The sequence below is a fragment of the Pistacia vera genome, unplaced genomic scaffold (assembly GCF_008641045.1).
Source record: "Pistacia vera cultivar Batoury unplaced genomic scaffold, PisVer_v2 Contig491, whole genome shotgun sequence".
Taxonomy (NCBI): Eukaryota; Viridiplantae; Streptophyta; class Magnoliopsida; order Sapindales; family Anacardiaceae; genus Pistacia; species Pistacia vera.
In genome coordinates this window covers 717,997-740,183 of record NW_022196325.1, presented here as the reverse complement: position 1 = coordinate 740,183, position 22,187 = coordinate 717,997, and the positions used below count along the sequence as shown (strand labels likewise).

The 22,187-nt window shown below is 34.8% G+C and overlaps 2 protein-coding genes across 10 annotated transcripts; both read right to left on the bottom strand.

Annotated features, from left to right (window-relative positions):
* Positions 1–1,997: 1,997 nt before the first annotated feature.
* LOC116105067 (probable serine/threonine-protein kinase PBL28) lies at positions 1,998–6,146 on the bottom strand. 9 transcript variants are annotated; one of them, XM_031391494.1, is made up of 10 exons: positions 6,061–6,146; positions 4,876–5,034; positions 4,354–4,476; positions 3,878–4,138; positions 3,447–3,664; positions 3,120–3,246; positions 2,971–3,042; positions 2,707–2,884; positions 2,347–2,479; positions 1,998–2,229 (listed from the first exon to the last, which is right to left on the bottom strand). In XM_031391494.1, exons 2-10 carry the CDS (start codon positions 4,958–4,960, stop codon positions 1,999–2,001), a joined length of 1,428 nt encoding a protein of 475 aa, XP_031247354.1. In that variant the 5' UTR covers positions 4,961–5,034; positions 6,061–6,146; the 3' UTR covers position 1,998. The 9 variants fall into 9 exon arrangements, with proteins under 9 accessions (XP_031247354.1, XP_031247357.1, XP_031247353.1 ...); XM_031391497.1 differs by lacking the exon at positions 6,061–6,146 and adding an exon at positions 5,251–5,466 and having other exon boundaries at positions 3,878–4,107; positions 4,341–4,476; XM_031391493.1 differs by lacking the exon at positions 6,061–6,146 and adding an exon at positions 5,251–5,466.
* Positions 6,147–19,385: 13,239 nt separating this feature from the next.
* LOC116105008 (aquaporin PIP2-7) lies at positions 19,386–21,722 on the bottom strand. Its single transcript, XM_031391426.1, has 4 exons — positions 21,357–21,722; positions 20,628–20,923; positions 19,969–20,109; positions 19,386–19,848 (listed from the first exon to the last, which is right to left on the bottom strand). The coding sequence occupies exons 1-4, from the start codon at positions 21,661–21,663 to the stop codon at positions 19,735–19,737; spliced, it is 858 nt and encodes a 285-aa protein (XP_031247286.1). The 5' UTR covers positions 21,664–21,722; the 3' UTR covers positions 19,386–19,734.
* Positions 21,723–22,187: the final 465 nt, after the last annotated feature.

The window sequence follows — 22,187 nt, the reverse complement described above, 5'->3', positions numbered from 1 at the left end:
TAGTTGCTTATATCTCCTAACGTAGACTTATAACCGATTGGATTATTTAAGTTATATACATAGGATATACAGGTTCTGCTTAAAGTGTTGGTTGGTGCTGGGTAATTAAAACGGATTCTGCATAACTTCTTGGTTGGCAATATAGTAGTTTTGTGTATTCTTTATATGGTTTAGATATCTTTTGTTTTGGTGGGTGGTAAATCTGCACTTGACCAAGCTCAGAAGTTTTAGATAACGTGATAATCTTCATCTGGTGATTTTTCAAATGTTGGTTATCCATGAGACGACCTAAAAGTGATAGATGGATGGGGTGGTCTTCCCTTTTTCTGTTAGCATCAATGGGTTTTAGATGATGCAATTAACTTAATGCTTGAAGTGAATAGGAGAGAATGAGTGGAGGCCAGATTGGTGCATTGGAATAAAATCTCTTGTTAGAATTTGGGTTTTTAAAATGTATCCCATGCCTCTTTTTTTCCCCTTGCAATATCTTTTGATAAAATTATTTGATGACTGTCTGCATCGTAGTGCTGAAGTTGCATTCATATAGCTTCAGATCATAGATTTTGATTTCTACAGAAATGTAGCGTATTATAGAACTATGAAACTATTGTCTAAATTACTGGGAATTATCATCCGTGAGTGAGAAACCATTAACTTCATGGTAATATAAATGAAGGTGTCTAAATATTATGAAAGTGCAAGACTACCAGAATTCTTATCCTGAGTTAAAAGTAATAAAACAAAATAGTCACCCACATTTCAGATTGAAAAACATGCAATGAAGTTTTCTTTTACAAAATGTTAATAAGACAAATTAGGGTATAATAGACATTTCAGCTTGAAAACATTAGCAAAATACATAATTTTCCACTCTACTGTAGCAGTCTGATAGGGATTATAATAATTTTTCAGATTTCACTGGACCATAGTGATACTTTCTCCAAATTTTGGGATGAAAATGTCATTAACTCAAGAGGATCGAAACGTTACCCGAAAAGTCAGAACTTTGAGCAAATCTTACGGAGGAAATTGTCACTATCCCAAAGTACGGAGCATGCGTGTAACTCGTGACTCGGTAAAATGTGTGGCTTTATAGTGGAAAAAAAATCCCCTTCAATTTCGGTAAAGTTACACTTTTTACTTTAACCCCTTGCGAATTGTATAATTGCACTATTCACTCAAAAGTTGGACCAGTCATCCATCTTAGAAAGATGGTTAAGTTTGAGAGAGCGACTGATTTAAGGAAGTTTCTAAGATAGTTAAGTTTGTGAGAGCGGCTGATTTAAGGAAGTATTGGCCATGTTTGTTTCACTCTTATGAATTATTTTTCTGTTATCATATTTAGATTAAAAAAACAGAATATGTGTATATTTGTTTATTGTGATCATTATAACAATGCATGATCAACTAGACTTGACCAGTTGCGCGCCAATCTGATCGTTGACAGCCATATTCTGACCAAATCCAACTGGTCATGGGTCGTTCAGACGATTGCCAACTACTGTTCGACGGTAGTGGCTGATGGTTGACTGTCCAATTGGGTGGTTGGTGTGCTTTAATTAATTTTTAAACTTTTATTGTGATTGATGTTTAGTTAAATTAATAAATGAAGGGGATTAAAAATAATCTAAATATTTTCAAAAAATATACCAAACAACTATTCAACATTTTATCAAACTCTAACATAATTTTCAGATATTATACCAAAAACATTATCAGAATCATATTCTATTCAATTTAATCCAATTCAACTCAACTTAAAATAATTTTTCAGAATAACATTTTTTCAAATAATATACCAAACAGGCCCAAATGTCTCAGTTTTTATACCGTAGATTTGAATATGTATTCTCCTTACAATAGTATCGACTTCATATATTTTTCCTCTCCTAAATTCAATATACATCCAAAGTGATGTGGTTTACAATTGAATTTCTTCTATAAACTTGCAATGCTACAACTAATAAATCCAATAAAGAATTGAGTAGAAGACAGAATTCAAGTGAATAGCTCACTCCCAAGTGTTACTGCACCTATTTCAGAACGCAACCCACTAATTTCCCTCTCTTGAATCCCTTCCAACTCCATAACGATATGCCTCATCGATGGCCTCCTCTCACTAACATCAACACATTGCAATGCCAACTCTATCATCTCTTTTGCAGTGTCCACTGTTTGGTTTCCTATTGTCTTATCCACATAGTCCCCAACATCACTGCTTCTTTTAGCCTTTAAAAGAAAATTGAATTTTGTCAAAAGTAGAGTAGCTTTCGTATCTCCTCAATAATAACACTGATGGCAGAAAGCCATCTTTTCCTGACTTTTAGATTGAAACTTCCCATTTACCTGCAATACTAAGTTTTGGTCTGCATTTGACTGATTTCTGCTATTTGCTTCATGTCCACTGGTCAACTCCAGTAAGAAGACCCCGAAACTATACACATCACTTCCTGCTGAAAAGTGATTTGATCGATTCAACCTTTCGAAAAAAAACCAGTATCAGAAATGACAAGTCTAAGCTAAACTCCTGTCAATCATGGAAACTAATACAAAAAGAATAACATACTGAAATGTTCATGCAATTTGGCTTGAAAGAATGCACAATTAAAGATGGTGGGACTTCAAGCGGGGATAATATCCATACCAAATTTACTAAAGTAAAACATAACAGTTTGCCAAGATTCAGATTAAGGAATTATTACATACTCTGGATCGAGAAAGCAGTCGATGGCTGAAGATGATCCCACACGAGGATCCTCAATTAGCAATTTAGATAATCCATAGTCAGAAATTTTTGCTGTAAAATTCTCATCCAGAAGGACATTCCTAGTTCTGAAGTGCATGTGAAAGAGAGGAGGAACTAAACTGTGAAGGTGTTCAAGGCCTGATCAAATATATAAGTATGATTGAAAACTAGTTTCACGGTACAGCAGAAAATGAAAAGGAACATTATTATTTAGTGCATATTACCTTTTGCTGCACCTATAGCTATTAATAACCTTTGCCGCATATTTAGCTTTCCAATTGGTAAACCTTCACTATCTGGAAAAAGAAAATATGAACTTTGAGAGATCAAGAATTTTTTGGGGTGGAGGAAGGGGGAAGAGATGATAGATTACCATATAGGAAGTTTCCAACATTTCCATTACTGATATAATCATAGACAAGAAACTGTTGGTGGTTTTCTTCACAATATCCTACAAGCCTGACAAGATGCCGATGATGAACTCGAGCTATGTGCTTCACCTGTATAGCATGAAGGCAAATAAACATGTTCATACATTCTGCCACAAAGACAGTTTTCAAGACACTGATAGTTCAAAAATGCATAAAGCCAAACAAGCATTGAATCTATGTCTGCACGGCACAATTCAAGCAGTGGAAGTATTAATTACTCGGTGATCCAAAAGCCAGATAAAAAACCTTCCAAAGAGTGCAGGGTTTACCTCATGAACAAAATTCTGGGCTGGTGTATGTAGATGTCTCTTGATTGTCACCATAGACCCATCTTGAAGCAATCCCATATAAACTAAACCAAATGAACCTTCACCTATGATGTTACTGTCACTGAAATTGTTTGTAGCATGTTTCAGCTCCAAGACAGCTAACTGCCTTAAATTTTGCGTGCCATCACCAGCATAGGGGTAAGTTCTGTCCAGCTCAGCTGTTGATGGAAAAAGGTAAAAAAGGAGGAAACTTTATTAACAATATTACCTAGTAGCCAGAGTAGAACCTACATTTTTATGAGGGAGCTAATATTATTTGCAAGCATGATGCTGAAGAAGCACATCATCTTATCTCACTCTTCCACATCAAACAATTGAGTACTTCATTACTAACATATTATTTTGTCGCATAATAACAAAAGTTAACTTACCAGAAGGAGATGGTACAGAAGTTTCTGCATCAGATGTTTGCCTTATTGATCTTTTAACACGCATCAAGCAGACATACACAAGCACCATGAAGCCAACAACAAGCAGAGCTGCACCAACACCACCAACTATGGCAGCCACTCTCTGTTTCCTCGGTTTCTTAACATCGTTTTGTTGCAACGGTGTAAGTGTCGGAACACCACTGTTCCCATCAAACGAAGCTGCCATCCTCCTGTTTCTTGAGTGCACGGATTTCAGGAATCCTTTGGAAGTATAAAATCCTAGGATATTAATTTAGTTTCTTTCTAAATTAAATAAAACATCTGTATCCTATTGATTATGCTCTAGCTGTGGCCATTATTATTGTAAGCCAAAACTTTAAACAAATATATCACAGAAAGAACATATAACAAGTATGGAGTATGGACACCACTTTCATGCAAGAGGGGATGAGAGAGAGCTTACAAAGAAACAACACCTGTGTCTTTTGCTACATAACAGCTGAGACATGCCCGTTGTCTTATGCATGGATACCTTTCAATCTTATCACTTGATTGCCCAGGACTGTCAAGTGCACTCTTGCAAGCAAGTAAAGCTTCAGCTGCAGCAGAAGCACCAAGAAATCAGTATCCAAGACTATTTCAAAATTCAAGAACGCTTAACAAGACAGAAATTTGAAGGCAAATCTGGTTCGTTGAGTGAATAAACCAACTAAAGGAACCTGTGTGTTCTATATATGGCACTCAGGAATTTGTTGCCATACCAAAAGCCTGTAAATCAAATCAACTAAAATAATGGTGTCAACCATTTAAATTGTTTCAAGAAAGTAAATACGCTAAGCTAGCAGTGCACGAAGAATACTGCATCATATACTTCATTTTTTTCATTTAAGCAGAATCAAGATTATATAGAAACAGTTCTGACTAGGGTTTCCATCTAAATCTTTATGAGAGAACAAAAGAAATCAAACTTAGAGGGGAAGAAAATAGATACAGCATACCGTAGATTTTGTGGTTTATGCTACTGGGTTCTAAGAGTTGAATCAATATAAGCAGTGGCAGTTGTTGCCACCAGAACAAGCGCATTGTCAAACAACCATCAATCCATTGAGTCCCCAAGAGTCAATGACCATCAAATCTCAAATGAAATCACTGAGCCCCTGCATAAATTCAACAAAGAGAATGAGTCAGTTGATTATTAGGTTTTTTTAACTAAATGAGTAAAAAGTATTAAAAAAAAAAATAGTCACCCACATTTCAGATTGAAAAACATGCAATGAATTATCGGAAGAGGTTTTATTTTACAAAATGTTAAAATGACTTTCATCTGGTGATACACAAGAAGCATTTCACTCAATAAGAAAACAAATAAAAACCTTGTGTCTTCATGATGGAAACAGAAATCAATTGAAGTAGGAAACAGAATTGAAATCACCAAACAATGCAGGTTCACTAACAATAAAAGCCAAGAGTGGAAATCCTTCTGTGTAAATTACGAAGAATAATGGAGTTCAAATAGCACAAATCTCTATGTCACTATGGAGAGATTCTACTGGTAGCATTTAGCTGGATAGGTACTAGGAAAGTAACAATTTGAGGACATTATGTTCCAAACTGATTGAATCACGCCTTTCTTGTCCAGAATTCCAGCTAAGCTAGGAAAAAAGTAACTGTAGAAGACACAAAAGATGCTTTCTTTATTGAAATGGACAGAGACATCTCTGGTTTTTCTAAACGGCTAAAAAGCCTAAAACACCACAAAAGTCTTATTCTTTGGAGGAAAAATCAAATTCCAAATCCCAAAGAATACCCACCAGAATCTCATAAAGCTAATGCCTGGAACCCCATTTGAATGATTTGTGTCTGATGAGAAGTTTAAAGTTTTGTAATGAAGAAGGAAAACATTTAGCAGTGTAACTTAAAAACCTCTAGGACAGACAATAGAATTCCTGTGAAGCTTGAAATTTTGAAAGTCAAAAGTTTCACTGTAAAGCAATAATAGAACTGGAGAGAATCTAGTCAGACCTGTTACACAGGATTCTGAACATTATTTGGTTTAAAAGTAAAAAACTTTTGGGCTTTTACAGCTTAAGTGGAGAACTATAAATCCCGGAAACTTGTTTAAGACAAAGCAAATGCAACTAGAAAGTAATGAATTACATCAAACAGTTTCACAGAGAAGTTACCAATATTGATGATACACTGAGACCAACATGTAACTAACTTTTCACTGCCCTGCAAAATAAAAATAAATAATTTAAGAGAAAGACAGTAAAGAACCATGCAGGGTGGTTTTTTACAGTTCCCAGAGGCTGAGGCCTCCTTAGTAGGTATGCCTTGAAGAACCAAAACTTCCAAAAAAGCGGCTAAAGACAATTACGAACATTTAATGCACATACACTCTTTCAAAGTGGGACCGAATTTCATATTAGGCAAAAGAACAGTTCTTCAANTCACCCACATTTCAGATTGAAAAACATGCAATGAATTATCGGAAGAGGTTTTATTTTACAAAATGTTAAAATGACTTTCATCTGGTGATACACAAGAAGCATTTCACTCAATAAGAAAACAAATAAAAACCTTGTGTCTTCATGATGGAAACAGAAATCAATTGAAGTAGGAAACAGAATTGAAATCACCAAACAATGCAGGTTCACTAACAATAAAAGCCAAGAGTGGAAATCCTTCTGTGTAAATTACGAAGAATAATGGAGTTCAAATAGCACAAATCTCTATGTCACTATGGAGAGATTCTACTGGTAGCATTTAGCTGGATAGGTACTAGGAAAGTAACAATTTGAGGACATTATGTTCCAAACTGATTGAATCACGCCTTTCTTGTCCAGAATTCCAGCTAAGCTAGGAAAAAAGTAACTGTAGAAGACACAAAAGATGCTTTCTTTATTGAAATGGACAGAGACATCTCTGGTTTTTCTAAACGGCTAAAAAGCCTAAAACACCACAAAAGTCTTATTCTTTGGAGGAAAAATCAAATTCCAAATCCCAAAGAATACCCACCAGAATCTCATAAAGCTAATGCCTGGAACCCCATTTGAATGATTTGTGTCTGATGAGAAGTTTAAAGTTTTGTAATGAAGAAGGAAAACATTTAGCAGTGTAACTTAAAAACCTCTAGGACAGACAATAGAATTCCTGTGAAGCTTGAAATTTTGAAAGTCAAAAGTTTCACTGTAAAGCAATAATAGAACTGGAGAGAATCTAGTCAGACCTGTTACACAGGATTCTGAACATTATTTGGTTTAAAAGTAAAAAACTTTTGGGCTTTTACAGCTTAAGTGGAGAACTATAAATCCCGGAAACTTGTTTAAGACAAAGCAAATGCAACTAGAAAGTAATGAATTACATCAAACAGTTTCACAGAGAAGTTACCAATATTGATGATACACTGAGACCAACATGTAACTAACTTTTCACTGCCCTGCAAAATAAAAATAAATAATTTAAGAGAAAGACAGTAAAGAACCATGCAGGGTGGTTTTTTACAGTTCCCAGAGGCTGAGGCCTCCTTAGTAGGTATGCCTTGAAGAACCAAAACTTCCAAAAAAGCGGCTAAAGACAATTACGAACATTTAATGCACATACACTCTTTCAAAGTGGGACCGAATTTCATATTAGGCAAAAGAACAGTTCTTCAAAATGCACTTTACTTTTCTGGTTTCTTCACATGCCATGCCACTCAATTACTCTCCTTTCTAATGACCATATTGCCTTTTCTCCTGGACCAATTCCCTCAAAACTTGTGGTCAACGATTTTCAAAACCAGGGTTATATCTCTTAATATGAATCTCTAAAACAAACCATATCTTATTCATAAGTTTAATCAGTTAAAAATATTCTTATAATTGAAAATGCACCTAAAATGGGGTGTTCGTGTTTGGAGAATATATTACTAAAAAGTGAAAACATAAAACAAAGAGTAGATGGTATTGGTGTGTGGGTCGACATGAAACGTCATACTCAGGAGGCTCTGCTCTTAATTGCTCCCAAGTATTTGTCTGGAGCGAGGCAAAGACATAAGGGCCATTTCATTTCAATTCAACAGTGGGTAACTGTGACATTCACATGAGAAGAGATGATGTGTTTCCATTGGACGCGTTGGCACTTGACAGGGGGATCACATGTAACCACACCATGCCATTACACCAGTCAAAATGGAATTCAAACTGATTAGCTCCCTCTGTGCTCACTCTGGCAAAAGGGATTGCAGTTGATTTTATTCTTCAGCATTTAAATCAAATACGATAAACTATGAATTCAAGATGTAGCACGGTTTAAGACCTGAGGACTGTGGCTCCACCCCACTGGAAAATTAAATGAATGTTGTTTTAACACTACATACATTATAGGGATATATACATTCAACTGGAGAGATTATGGATGATAAGTTTCTTGACCATTTCTTTACACTCTTTTAATTCGTAATTTTTGGCCCACTTTACTTTGTTGCTATAGAAAACTTTAACAAACAGAGAGATCCGATTGACTTTGACGGAATTCGAACAATGTTTGCGTGCTCATGAAAAATCGCAGTGAATGAAAAAAGTAGACAAAGAAGAACCAGAGCAATTATTTAAAGTGTCTCGGCAAGCTATATCTTAAATTCTACACCATGTTTCTCTTATTGTTTGAGAATTACAAATAATTTTTATTTTTCCTAAAACAATGTTCTAACCCCTTTACAACTATTTTTTGGGGTTTTATAGGTGAATTTCGAATAGGTAAGCCGACAAATCTGGGATACTATCTTGCTCGATATGATCCCGTGATTTCTAGATTGTGCACCAAAGTTGGGACAATCGAATGTCTTATTGTCTCTCTGAGATATTAGGAGATAAGATTATCCCGTTGACTTGTAAACAACTATTAAGTAGGTCCGCACAGCTTCAGCACTTTCGAGCTTCATGCCCTTATGAGTTTCAGATGTAACGAGCTTTAGATCACTGCGAGCTCTATATTGTACCAGCGAGCTAACGTTGGTTGAGCTACCAAAACTTCCGAACTTTACGCAAACTCACGCACAACATACTTTTTATTCACATATTTTGATGTCATATTGATAGACCTTAACAAAGATACAAGAAGTATTAAGACATTTTCAGATTTTTCTTTTCACTCTTATTCCACTAATATTGTAATAAAGACAAAAAAAAATAATATATCGGTAATAAATTAATTCTCTTATTTATCTACAAAAGTATAATATAAGAGAGTAAAGAAGAGGGAATCTTTTTGTAGAAAACAATGCAGGAATGATATTGAAACATGAATGGTGTTAGGGGCTGGGTGTTTGCTCTACCCTGCGATAATCCGGCTGACCGGCCCAAGTGGGTGGGAATGCCAGAACTATTGGGATAGGGCTAATGGGTCTTCAAAAAAAATCCCTGCACCGCTAACCATCAACCCTGCCCAACCTGCGCGACCCCCGCCCCGTCTTTCTTTTATTGAGAATTTGTGTTTTTTTTTCTTCTTGCGAGATTATATATAAAATAAGTTTAAATATGGTTTCGTATATGCTAAATTTATATATTTATTCTTATTTATCTTTCTTAAGTTTGTATTAAATTATAGAAAAAATATCTTACACGAGAAGTTTATAATTAATATAGTATTATTATTTTGTGAATTTCACAAAATAATAATACATGTACCCAAATAGATTGATTAGATTATACAATTTTAGCAAACCCAATATAAGTAATTATACTAATACTTAACAACTTACAAATTATCCAGTTCATGTAGCTTGTAATAATTAATTGATAAATTAAATATGATTTAATTGAACACATGGTGGGAATTTGGGATAATGAGATTTGTTCATCTTCACAAATGGACTAATTTATTAGATGTAGTGGAGATAGTGTTTTATGAAATTATTCATTATTTACTAGATATAGAGTTAAGATTGAAGAATTTTCGTTCTATAATTTTATAAAAAATTATTAAGTAACAGATAACTAAGGATCTAAAGTCTTCACACATACAATTGAAATAATTAAAGCATTTACTTAATAATATTATTTAAAATTAGATAGATATTATTTTATTTATGAAAAATTAATTAATGAACAGGTTTTAGCTAAGCGAGAAGTGGACGCCTTTCATACAATTAAATAAGTAATAATTTTAACCTAGAGTAAATTCACATGTCTAAGACGAATTTAGTTCTATAGTAATTTATATAAAAAATTAATTATTAACGTGGATTAACTAAACTTAGTGACATTAAATTAGTTTATATGGTTGTAAGTTATGTTATTGCTTTTTGCACTCTTAATTAACGATTTTACAGAGAATTAAGAGATTTAGTATATTTTCTGAGACCTTAACTTTTATCGTGTTGACATGAATTATTACTAAATTACCAACAGCTCCAAATTGTAAATTATATACCTAACGGTGCTAGTTCTCCAAAGGTAAAATAACTTAGATAATTTAAACATTACTTGGTTAGAACATGCCCCCCCCGGACGTTTCGATACCATGGTTGGCTAAATCCCCACATGAAAATTCCTCGTTCGTGGGAAAAATCCACCATGGTGAAATTTCCCTTGCATGCTCGATTGCATGTGACGGAGACGAGATGGGAGTGATTCCATCCCCACGGCCAGCCCTGCCAGTGGAATGGCCGGGATGGTCAGGGGAGTGGGATAGGGTTCCCGGTCCCCCCCCCCCCCCCCCCCCCCCTCCCCCCCCATGCCTTTGTATTTGGAATGCTCTATATAAAAGAAATATCGAAGAGATGGGCCAAACTTGCCCACGGCCACTACGTTCTTTGGGGCATCTCTGGCCTGGCACCTTTCCATAGCTCCATCTATGCCAACATTCTGTTTTCTAGTTATTTCCCATCAACTAACAGCAATCGGTTTAACCATGTAAAGCGTCCTCGCTCAGGCAATCCTCTGTTCTTTCATCACCAATTCTTCATTCGATTATTATTATACTTTTTTTGGGTCCTTATTTAATCGATCATGTTACTCATGGTAATGTAGTATTAATTTTGCCGTATTTTATTTTGGGAAATGCAGGAGCGATTGCTCGGTGCAGTGCTTGTGCGTAGGTTACTGACTAATTGTTTTTTGAGCAACGGAACGCATCTATTCATCCTGGCGATGATCAATCTCAAGTTGGTTTCCAAATCCGGTACATTTGCTATCTGTTGGTTTTGTTCCTCAAACCTAGAAATAAATTTGCACTTGTGCTTGATAATTTATTTATTTTATAAGAGCCTTTCTATTCTCAGGTTTCCCAATAGAGTATTTTTCAAGGTTCCTTATATTCATTTGGTTTCCTATTTATAATTTTTGAGGTTTCATGGATCAATTCTGTCTAGTGCTTTATAATATATTTTTTATCGGATAATACTTCTTTTCATAAAGAAGTAATGTATTTAGTCCTGAGGTTTGGTTGAGTGGTCTGGTTTTATGGTTTGCTACCTCTGAAACTATGTAGGTTTAACGGGGACCCTTGTTTCTAAATCGAATTCCACTAAGAGATCAATGATTCTTTGCTTGTAAAAGAGAGAGAATGTTGGATTGTTAGTTGCTTATAATTCGCCATAACGTAACTCTATAACCGATTGGATTATTTAAGTTATATACATAGGATATACAGGTTCTGCTTAAAGGTGGTTGTGTTGGTGCTGGTAATTAAAACGGATTCTGCATAACTTCTTGGTTGGCAATATAGTAGTTTTGTGTATTCTCTTTATATGGTTTAGATATCTTTTGTTTTGGTGGGTGGTAAATCTGCACTTGACCAAGCTCAGAAGTTTTAGATAACGTGATAATCTTCATCTGGTGATTTTTCAAACTGTTGGTATCCATGAGCGACTAAAAGTGATAGATGGATGGGGTGGTCTTCCCTTTTCTGTTAGCATCAATGGGTTTAGATGATGCAATTAACTTAATGCTGTGAAGGTGAATAGGAGAGAATGAGTGGAGGCCAGATTGGTGCATTGGAATAAAATCTCTTGTTAGAATTGGGTTTTTAAAATGTATCCCATGCCTCTTTTTTTCCCCCTTGCAATATCTTTGATAAAATTATTTGATGACTGTCTGCATCGTAGTGCTGAAGTTGCATTCATATAGCTTCAGATCATAGATTTTGATTTCTACAGAAATGTAGGTATTATAGAACTATGAAACTATTGTCTAAATTACTGGGAATTATCATCCGTGAGTGAGAAACCATTAACTTCATGGTAATATAATGAAGTGTCTAATATTATGAAAGTGCAAGACTACCAGAATTTCTTTATGTTAAAATCCACATTTGTAGTGCTATGTTCTAACACTTTTACTTTGAACTTCTCCAGACAGAAGCCATATTTGCAAAGAAAACACCTCAGAGTTTGCACAATTATGGAACAAGCCTGTAGACCAGACTTTTGGACTGTGATTGCAACTCTTAGTTCTCGAAAATGGGTATGGTGTTGGAGTAAATTCACTGCCATTGTATGGATCAATATATTTTTTGTGACAATTATACAAGTAGGGCTTGCCTGGATCTGTTATTTTCCTACATTTTTTGAATAATAGGGACATGCATCTGTGACCCTGAGATGTCCATGTTTAAGGACTTGTATAATAAATGTCTTGTGGTTATTGTTTTCTTTACTCATCTTTGAATATGATGCAAATTACCATTGTCAACTGTAAATAAATTGATTGACTTGCACAGAACTTAAATATTCTCATGAGAGAGTGCAGAACAAGAGATATCTTTTAATTATTTTAATGTGAATGTTTGTTTGCAAGATCAATATTGAAATATCTTTCTTCTTGTTTTAGTGCTAGAAATCATTAGAAAAATCGTTGCAGGAACTAGACAATTGTGTTATTTCAACATGAGAATGCACATGATACAGTTCAATACGACCCAACAGTTTCTACAAGGACCCGAAGTTTGTCAGTTTTTTTTGTTGGATCCTGATTCCGCCATTACTCATTCATGAAATGTTTATAAGTGAGGCAGTGATGGCAACTACAGGGCCTGGACCCAGTGTTTGACGGAGCAAAACCAGATTGGGTCTACGCTTGGGTTCTTGCACCTAACTGGGTCCGAAGCAATCAAAAGTCCCTTTGCAATTGAGACCAAGTGACCATGGACAAACCACCTATATACTGTAAGTTTAGCTTCTTTCTTTTGTCACTTTGAGAAGCACATGCTATAAGAGCAACAAAGAAGTGAAATCTTGGTTATATTAAGTAATCTGTTCCAATAAATCATATATTTAGTTTATATTTGGATTGGCAGGTGGTCATTGGTGGTAATAGAGGATTAGACCGTTCCAAAAAAAGGAGTTCCTCTAAAATAGTCTTAGGCCATATGCATCTATGTGATCAGCAGTGATGCATTTGGTGTCAAGGGGACTGCAACTGAACATAAACATTTCAAAATAAATATATACTGCTTAAACTGATAACTCATTATATCTAGTCAAGAAACAGTGTTTCTTTCTTCAACTTCTCGGTTGCCAATTTTTGGCCGTATTAAATTGCTTTATTGCCATAATTACCAAAAATATCTTTCGTATAATATCAATGTCTTAAAACGGTAACATGACAGTTGTTTGACATATTATGATTTCTTTGTTGACTCTCAGGAGCTACAGTTCTCTGTCTCCCTCTCCCATTGCTTGCAATCATAATGTTGAATGATTCAATCACCCTTTTAATTGATACATAATCACCTTTAAACACTATACTCATATAATTTTCGAGTACCTACAATTCATCACGTGAAATCGAGTACATATATTCCATAACCCACATTACAAAAATAAATGCATACAAGAAGGTATGGATTAGAATACAGAAGAGCAGAGATGACGAGCGAGGCTTCATCTAACTCATTAAAACCTTATAATTTATGACAAATAAAAATTGTAACTGAACATAATACCACTTTTGAAATCATCACTCTATATGTTAAACACCCATTTGCAGAACCAAAAAATACAGAACCAAACACAATGCTACAGCACCCCAAGACCAGCAACTCTGCTTCCACTGTTGGAAATCTTGAGCTTTCGCTTTCATGAGCTTTAGTAGCCTCCACTTGAGCTGCTAATGGTAATGGAAACAATAGTGAGCGCAAGGTTAAAGGTTTCAGGTTTTTGTGTTTTCGGATGAAAGAATTCAACTGCTGAAGTGGAAAGTCATGGGATTTGCATAAAGCAGCCCTGTGGAGCTCTGTCTTGAGCTCTGGCAAAGGAGAAAAAGGCTAGAGAGCCAAAGAAGAGGAAAAGGGAAGTTAGTTGACTCATAGTTTTTTTCACTTGTTTTTACTCCTGGATGACTTTTAAGCTAAGCAAAAGTTGTTTTTGTATGAAATATTTTTGAAGGTTTGAAATGTTATATGTGGGTTGGAAGTGGTTGTTGCTTGGGATAGAATTTTGGTGATGTACAATTGTTACAAAGTAGAGAACAAAATGATGAATTATGATTTCTTTGCCATCTTGGTGTGAAATCAATGGATTCCCTCAATTGCCCTCTTCAAGCTATCCTTTTTGGAAAACATGCCACAAGTTTATATGAATTCCAAATTCCCCATTGAATACTATGTTTAGATTAAGTAATCACTTTAAAGGCAAGTCTTAATATTTTTTTATTAGATTTGCGTTATAATTGATGAATATGTTGAGTTTCTTATATCTTTAATATTTTTTTTTTTTTTTTTTTTTGTTGACCCGGTGTCCCATCAGTTTACATACATCCAACTACTTCCCTGAACTCTAAAATGAACGACCGAGAATCTCTTATAGTCACCCTGTCAGCCCTAGAGACTCAAATTCAAGAATCCATGTTGATCACTTTGCTCTTTTACCACCAGACCATTGGTGGTGTGTTATATATTTAATTTTTATTCTATCATTTCCTCTGTTCTCTATCAACACCATTTTGCAACCAGGTGAGGGAAGGTAGAGAAAGTTACAGAAAAGAGGATATATTTGTCACTCACCATTTTCATAGCTTTAGCCATGTGGCTCTTGAAATCATGTATTCTCTTTTGTTTGAGTGCCTTCTTAAACACGCAAGAGCAGAGCTAGTACTTCATTAATCATATACTACACTTAATCAATTAATCCCCTTTGTTTATGAATGGTATTGTTATACCAATGATGTTTTCATGCTGTATATCACATGTGAACATTAATGAAAAAAAAAAAATTCCATCTAATGAGTGGAAAATCATATTCTTTATCTCATCTAAACATAATTGTATTACAAGTACATGAATTTCAACAAGTGTGGCTTAGAACTGTTAATGATATAAACAATCCTGATGATAATGACAGAAGCAAAAGATATTGCATTGTTGTTAAAGTAATATGGAGCATGGGGTATTTCTTAGCTTGAAGGATCAGTAAAGGAATACATACAGATAATAATAAAACATTTGATGTGTGCAAGTGTATAATAAGGTGGCCTTCAATTTTTCAATATATTATTGCAGACGAGGTCAGGTCAGGTCAGATGTATCGAGCATGCTACCTTTGAAATCAAGGCTCTCTTTTCTACTTCTCTCCACTGCAATTAAATCATGCCATTCCTCACGCTGTTTACCTTAGACTGTTATCTTCTTTCTCAATGTGATGGTGACTTCTCCCTCTGATTCTTTCTGAGGCCCATTTAACTTTCACACAAGATCCTTGTTTGAGTTAAATGGGCTTTAGAGCTCACATGTTTTCACATTCCTTCCCCCTCTCTCAACCACAAGCCTTGTTTACATGTATTAAGTGAATTACAATTTCTGGGTTTTGAATGTGAGCTATCCTTCTTCAACCATTTCTACAAGCCATTCACAGGGTCATATTGACTTACTTTGATACCAAGGAGCTGATGGGCCGAGCTCCAAATTGCAGTTTTAGTTTTGGACCATAAACAAAAGAGTAAACGACTTTTTCCACCCAAATATGGTTTAATGGCACTTTTTCACCACAACTTTTAAATATTATTTTATTATTTAAATGTTATACCATTTTATTCTGAACTCGTTGCAACCTTACACCATCACCAGTCTTTTTTCTAATTATCACTCACTAAAACCCCTCAAACCTTACTTTCATTGGCTCTATCAATCATCGAAATCAAGCGTTAAAGTTTGCGTAACCATCTCTTCTTAATCAATTTCATCAATTTTAATCATTAAAATTAATTTTATTACCAAACTTTATTGTCTTCTCTCTTTAAAAATCTCAATAGTCTAATTGAGTTGTATCTTATTTATCGTTGAAATAAATTAAATAATAAAATGACTTAAATCTTCGATTAAAAATCTTACTTGGGTGAAAAAAGTAGTTAACCTAAAACAAAAGCGCTAAAACGATGGTGAATTGGTGATAGACATCTGTGCTTAGGGACTTGTGGGAAAACTTTAAAGTCATCTATGACTATAAATATGGCGTGAAATTGTCATGGGCTAAGAGTTAATTAATGACCAGAAACGCAACCCGAGGTTCACCAACCCTACCCAAGAAAAGAAAATTTTAATCAATGAGCCTGAAACTGAATTCTGATTCTGGGAACTTCCATTTTTATACGTTTTAAGATATACTTTAAATTTTCTCATTCCCCCTAATCCTAAGGACAAAAAGTGCAAAGTACAATTCTCCCAATTGTAACCAAAAACTTCTTCATTAACCTGAAATAACTGGTAAATGATTAGGAAGTGGGAGTTTACTCATTAAAGTCTACTTTTTATATTATTGTTTAGGATAGAAACAAAACAGGGCCATGAACAAGGGAACTGAGAATTTGTGTTAATGGCAAACACATGCTCCTATAATGAGCTTTTACTTTTAGGAGCTCAAGAATAAGGATCGAATGTGGCATAAGATCATGAATTGTACTCTTAACTTTATCAAGAATTTAGGGCCGGTTCAAGGGGTAGGCAGGTGGGGCATCTGCCTAGCCCCAATATAAATAAAAAAGGACTCAAATTTTTATAAATATTATATAATTTCTTATCCAAGAACCCCCACACACAAAAAAAAAAAAAAAAAAAAAAAAAAAAAAAGGCAGGCCAAAAAGGCCAAAGGCCCAAATTATATAAACTGTTTACATATATTCACATCCAAAGTTTGATGAATAACAAGTTTATAACTCTAATTTCATATTTTTAATTTCCCCCTAAATTAACACATTAAATTTTTTTTAACAAAAAAGGTTAAATGATCATTTACATGTCACAAATTACTTACCCCCAATTCAATTCCAAATTCGATATCACATAAATCATCTCTACCCCCTCTTTCGCCCGACCAACTGATTTCGATCATTTTCCTCACCAAATTGACTAGATCATCATCACTTAATCATTTCCTAAGTGTTTCCCCAGCCTGATAGCTCTTTTTGACTGATTTTGATGAATCTCGCAACCCAACTCCATTGCGACAACCATTTCCGACCTTTTCGGCATGTACCTGACGTTGTTGGCCTTACCCGACACCACCATCTTCCTCCCCTCACCCTCTCACCAAAACCCCTACATACGTCATTTGTTTACTTCGCGTTACTTCGCCAATCACCGGCCACCGATACCTTTTGGGTTGTGACTTCTCAAGCCTTTTCCGGTCAATCCTGACATTAGAAATTCCTCATTTCACCACTCATTGCTTCTTGTATAGGCTCTCTACACAACACCCCCCCCAACCTGACCCCATTAGCCTGCTGATTACGTCCCCATCTCCTGGTGATTTTGCATCTCAAAAAATAAGAAAATAAATTTGAAATAATCTTTTAATATATGTTAAATTATTAGAAGGCCCCCAAAAGTCCTCTTGCTAAGGTTACAAATATTCTTAAGACAAAGAATTATAGTGCTTGACTGGACTTTAGGTATAGGATTGATCCATGCCCATCACTACTACAGCTCAACTAATTATAATGGAATTCTACTACTTCTTGTTGAATTAGTTTTACCATACTTGATCAAAGGTTAAAAAAGAGGTTCAACCAAAAAAAAAAAAAAAAAAATACAAAACCTTCCCTCGTGGGTAGGCGATAGGACTCTTGGTATATTACTCAATCTTGAATTCGATTCTTCTCAATTGCTAATAGTGGTCACTAGAGGGAATATCCAGTCGTTACCTTCAAGACTCTATAGATTAGTCAAGTACGTATAGCTGACTGGACACCTGGTCACCAATAAAAAAATAAAAATAAATAAAGAGATAGAAATACAATAAGCAAATTAACCCATATATAGTAAAATTAGGTTGTTTGAGAATATGATCAAGATCACTAAATCAATAATTGAAAAAAAGTTAAATAGAAAGAGGAGAAGTGTCAAATCAATGCTAGGTGTGGTGTTCCTTTTATTAAGCATAAGCAGTGGGAATAAAACAATTTTTCGTGAATTTGATGGGTTGGAATATTACTTTGTCCATCAGAATTATTCTTACACAAAAGAGATAAGAGGGGACATGAATAGCCAAGCATATCTTCTCCATTAAATTAAGCGAAAATATGCATCACCAAAGAGCTAAACCTTACCTACTTCAGCCTTAAGAAAATGACCTGGAAGCATAAGTTAAGCACAAGATAAGGTAAATAATTCCACTCATTATTCCACCTTTTAAAAAGCAAGGAATCTCAAGACTCAGCTATTGACCTAACTTATTTTCTTTTTCATTTGTCCTCACCATTACCAACTGCTGTATTATTAGATGAAGAATCAATTTTGCATCATCTCTATTTCGAGAACCACCACCACAAAAGCCAACTCATCTATTCTCATTTGGGTTATCACTATCACTGTGTTTATTTATTTATTTATGGTCATAATGAGCCCTTTGATCAATGCCCCGTTTAAAAATTGTTTATAGTTTGTGGATAAGAATGCGTAGAATGAGGCCATGTTTTATATTAAAATATTTCAAACAAGCACTTAGAATTGAAAACCTAATTAAGACACCTGTCGCAATATCTTAGAGAGAAACATAGGGAGATTCTGCAAGGTGGGGTGCTATAAGGGGTGTTTTATTCAATACATACAAATGAAATTTAATAAATTGCTTTTATTTTGAGGGTTTTGTGTCCTCTTCTCATCTTATCATCTCTTCTTTTCGCCACAAGCATTTTCATATGTTTCTTTTTTTTTTCTTTTTTTAATGATTGAGGTATCTGACTAATTTACGCATATCTCAACTAATTTTTCGAGACCCTAAAACTACCAATCAGATAAAAATTTAAATAATTACCCCCTATTAATAACCGAAAAAAAACTCGAATTCGAAACTTCTTGATTAATACACCCAAAAATTTCTATGGACCCGCATATTCATATGTTTAAACAATATGTTTGTTTATTGTTCAAAAAAATTAATCCTTTTCAATTGAAAGGATGTTTCAACAAACTTTACAGTAAAAAAAGACATTTTCTTAAGCGATAATTATCTTATAGTGATAGCTAAGTTAGCTTAAATTTTGCATAGTAATATTAAATTAAGCAGTCATTGTTCAAGTAACATAATTGATTGTGACTAAACAGATAATTAATTTACTAGACTTGGGTAGAACATTCACAGAAATACACCACCTTTAAATAAAGAAAAAAAAAAAGGAGAACAATTAAAACATAAAAATAGAAAAGGATAAATAAAAATAAAACCACTACTTAAGTACAACCAAAGCAACATCAAAAGGGATACAAAATAAACCCTTCAAACACGGTAGGCATTGTTATCTACAATTCAATGGCCCTCTAGTTTCTCCCTCTAATCCCAATAAATTAGGCAAGAGAGATTGGCTTAAAGGACTCTCAACACATACTTGCACTCCCCATAATTGTTATTCTTTTCATAAACACCATGATCTTAGAATATTCATTTAGGCATTGCTCCTGAAGGATCCAAGTGCCTTAATGGCTGCTGCTCTAAGAATGAATTGGTGGTAGAATGCAGCAATGGCAGCTCCAATGAAGGGTCCAACCCAGAATAGCCACTGAACATTAATAAAAACAAAACAATAATATTAGTGTCATATAAATATTATGATGATAGGCTTATAACAAAAATAATAAGAATAAGAATAGGAATAAGAATAAATGTGAATATATATTACTTGGTCATCCCAGGCTTTCTCCTTGTTGTAGATCACAGCAGCTCCGAAACTCCTAGCAGGGTTGATGCCGGTGCCGGTGATGGGGATTGTGGCCAAGTGAACCATGAACACAGCAAACCCAATGGGGAGTGGTGCCAAAACCTTGATATTTGGTAAACAAAGAACATCAATCAAATATGAAATTAATTCAACCACAAGGTCTCACTATTGTTGTCTACTCCTATGGTAATGACTCTTATTATTCATTGAATCCAGTTGATGATCACCGATTAATTAGTTTAGATTATAGTTTACAAATATTATTCATGTTTAAAAGTAATAATCTTTGTTGTAAGTGTAGTCCCCCACAAATCAATAGCTTGGGTAGAACAAAAAAGGCAAAGTCATCAAGAAAACGACCCATACCTAAAACAAAAATCAATTACAAGTTGATACATAAAAAGCATAACCAATATTATACATTAAAAAAACATGAGAAATGACAAGAATCATTATTTCACTTTAAATTATTCAATAAAATTAGAATACCAGTATAGAAGTATAGTAGGGAGGCCCTTATCTTCCTACGGAGTAAGGGCTATAATTTTTTTTTTTTTTTTTTTTTTTGAGATATATATTTATATAATTCTGAAATTAAAGCTATAATATGAACTGCTTACAGGAACATGGGAGTCTCTGGCACTCCTCTTGGGATCAGTGGCGGAGAAGACAGTGTAAACAAGAACAAAGGTTCCAATGATCTCAGCTCCCAATCCAGTGCCCTTGTTGTAACCATCGGCGAGCTCGTTGGCTCCGCCACCATACCTATTGTAGTATGACTTCTGGAATGCCTTGACCAAACCACAACCACAGATTGCTCCCAGGCACTGAGCCACCATGTACAACACTGCCCGGATGAGTGACACCTTGCGACCCAAGAACAACCCGAATGTCACAGCCGGGTTGATGTGTCCTCCTGTGCATAGTTAGAAATATACTTCGTCACTGAGTAAATAAAAAATTATATCTCAACTTTGCAGCTGAATATATATTAGGACCAACATATATATTATAATTGATGTTCATAGATGCTTATTTTTTGGCCGAAACATGAAACTTTAAAACAAAAATCTATTTAAGCGAATCTAATGGAAATTTTAATATATATATTTTCTCTGGTCAAGAAGCTCAAATCCAGTAGAAATAGAAAATGCCATGGCTGTCAAAATACAGTTTCCGTTGTTGTACTTTTCTAAAGAGACAAAACTCCAAGAGTAAAACAGAAGAAAATACATAGAAAACCAAATTTCTTTCATTTTCTCAGCAACCAAACGAAAAGATAATTTTTTTTTTTTTGGCTTTTTTAGAAGGTAGCATAGTGGTGTTTTCGAGTTGAAAGTTAAACTCACCAGAAATACCGGCGGTGCAGTAAACAAGAATGAAAATCATGCCACCAAAGGCCCAAGCAATACCAAGAACGCCAACACCACCACACTGATCAGTGTTCAAGTTCTCATCAGTCTGGCTCTTGTAGCCAATAACAGTCAAGACTGTAATGTAAAGGAAGAGAAGAGTCGCAATGAACTCAGCAATAACAGCTCTATAAAACGACCATTTGGTCAACTCCTCAACGTCGATCAACGGTGCCGGAGGTGGGTCATGGTAGTCCTTTGCTGAGAACTCTCCTTGCTCAGCCCCTTCAACGTCTTTCGCCATTTTTTTTAATCTGCAACAACTAGATGAGCAAGCAAGAAAGAAAGAAAGAAAGAGAAGAACTCTCTGTTGCAAGTTACAGTGCAAAATTTGTGGGTTGAGAAGGCTGTTTAGAGGGCTATTTATTGAAGAGAGTGAGAGAGAGAAGAGAGAGAGTGAGGATGAATGATTAACAGAGTATGACATAATTTTGATAAATTAATCAGATAAATATTAGCCGTCCATAACCTTTGATTTTGATTATCTTTTATTTGAAGGTCCCACCATTATGAGCTCAACGTCTCTTATAAGTTTCTCTTTACATTCATTCTCTTCTTTCATAAAAACATTATTATTATTATTATTGTTTCATTTTTATAGTTTAAATTGATAATAAAATATTTCATGTTTGTGTCTTTAAACTCAAACGTTCAATTGTAAATTCACATGGTTAATGTTTTTGCAACGGCTATTCATTCATCGAAAAGAGAAAAGACAACAGTTGAATTACGTGGGATTGGCTATAGTCTAGAATGTGTGAGAAGTAT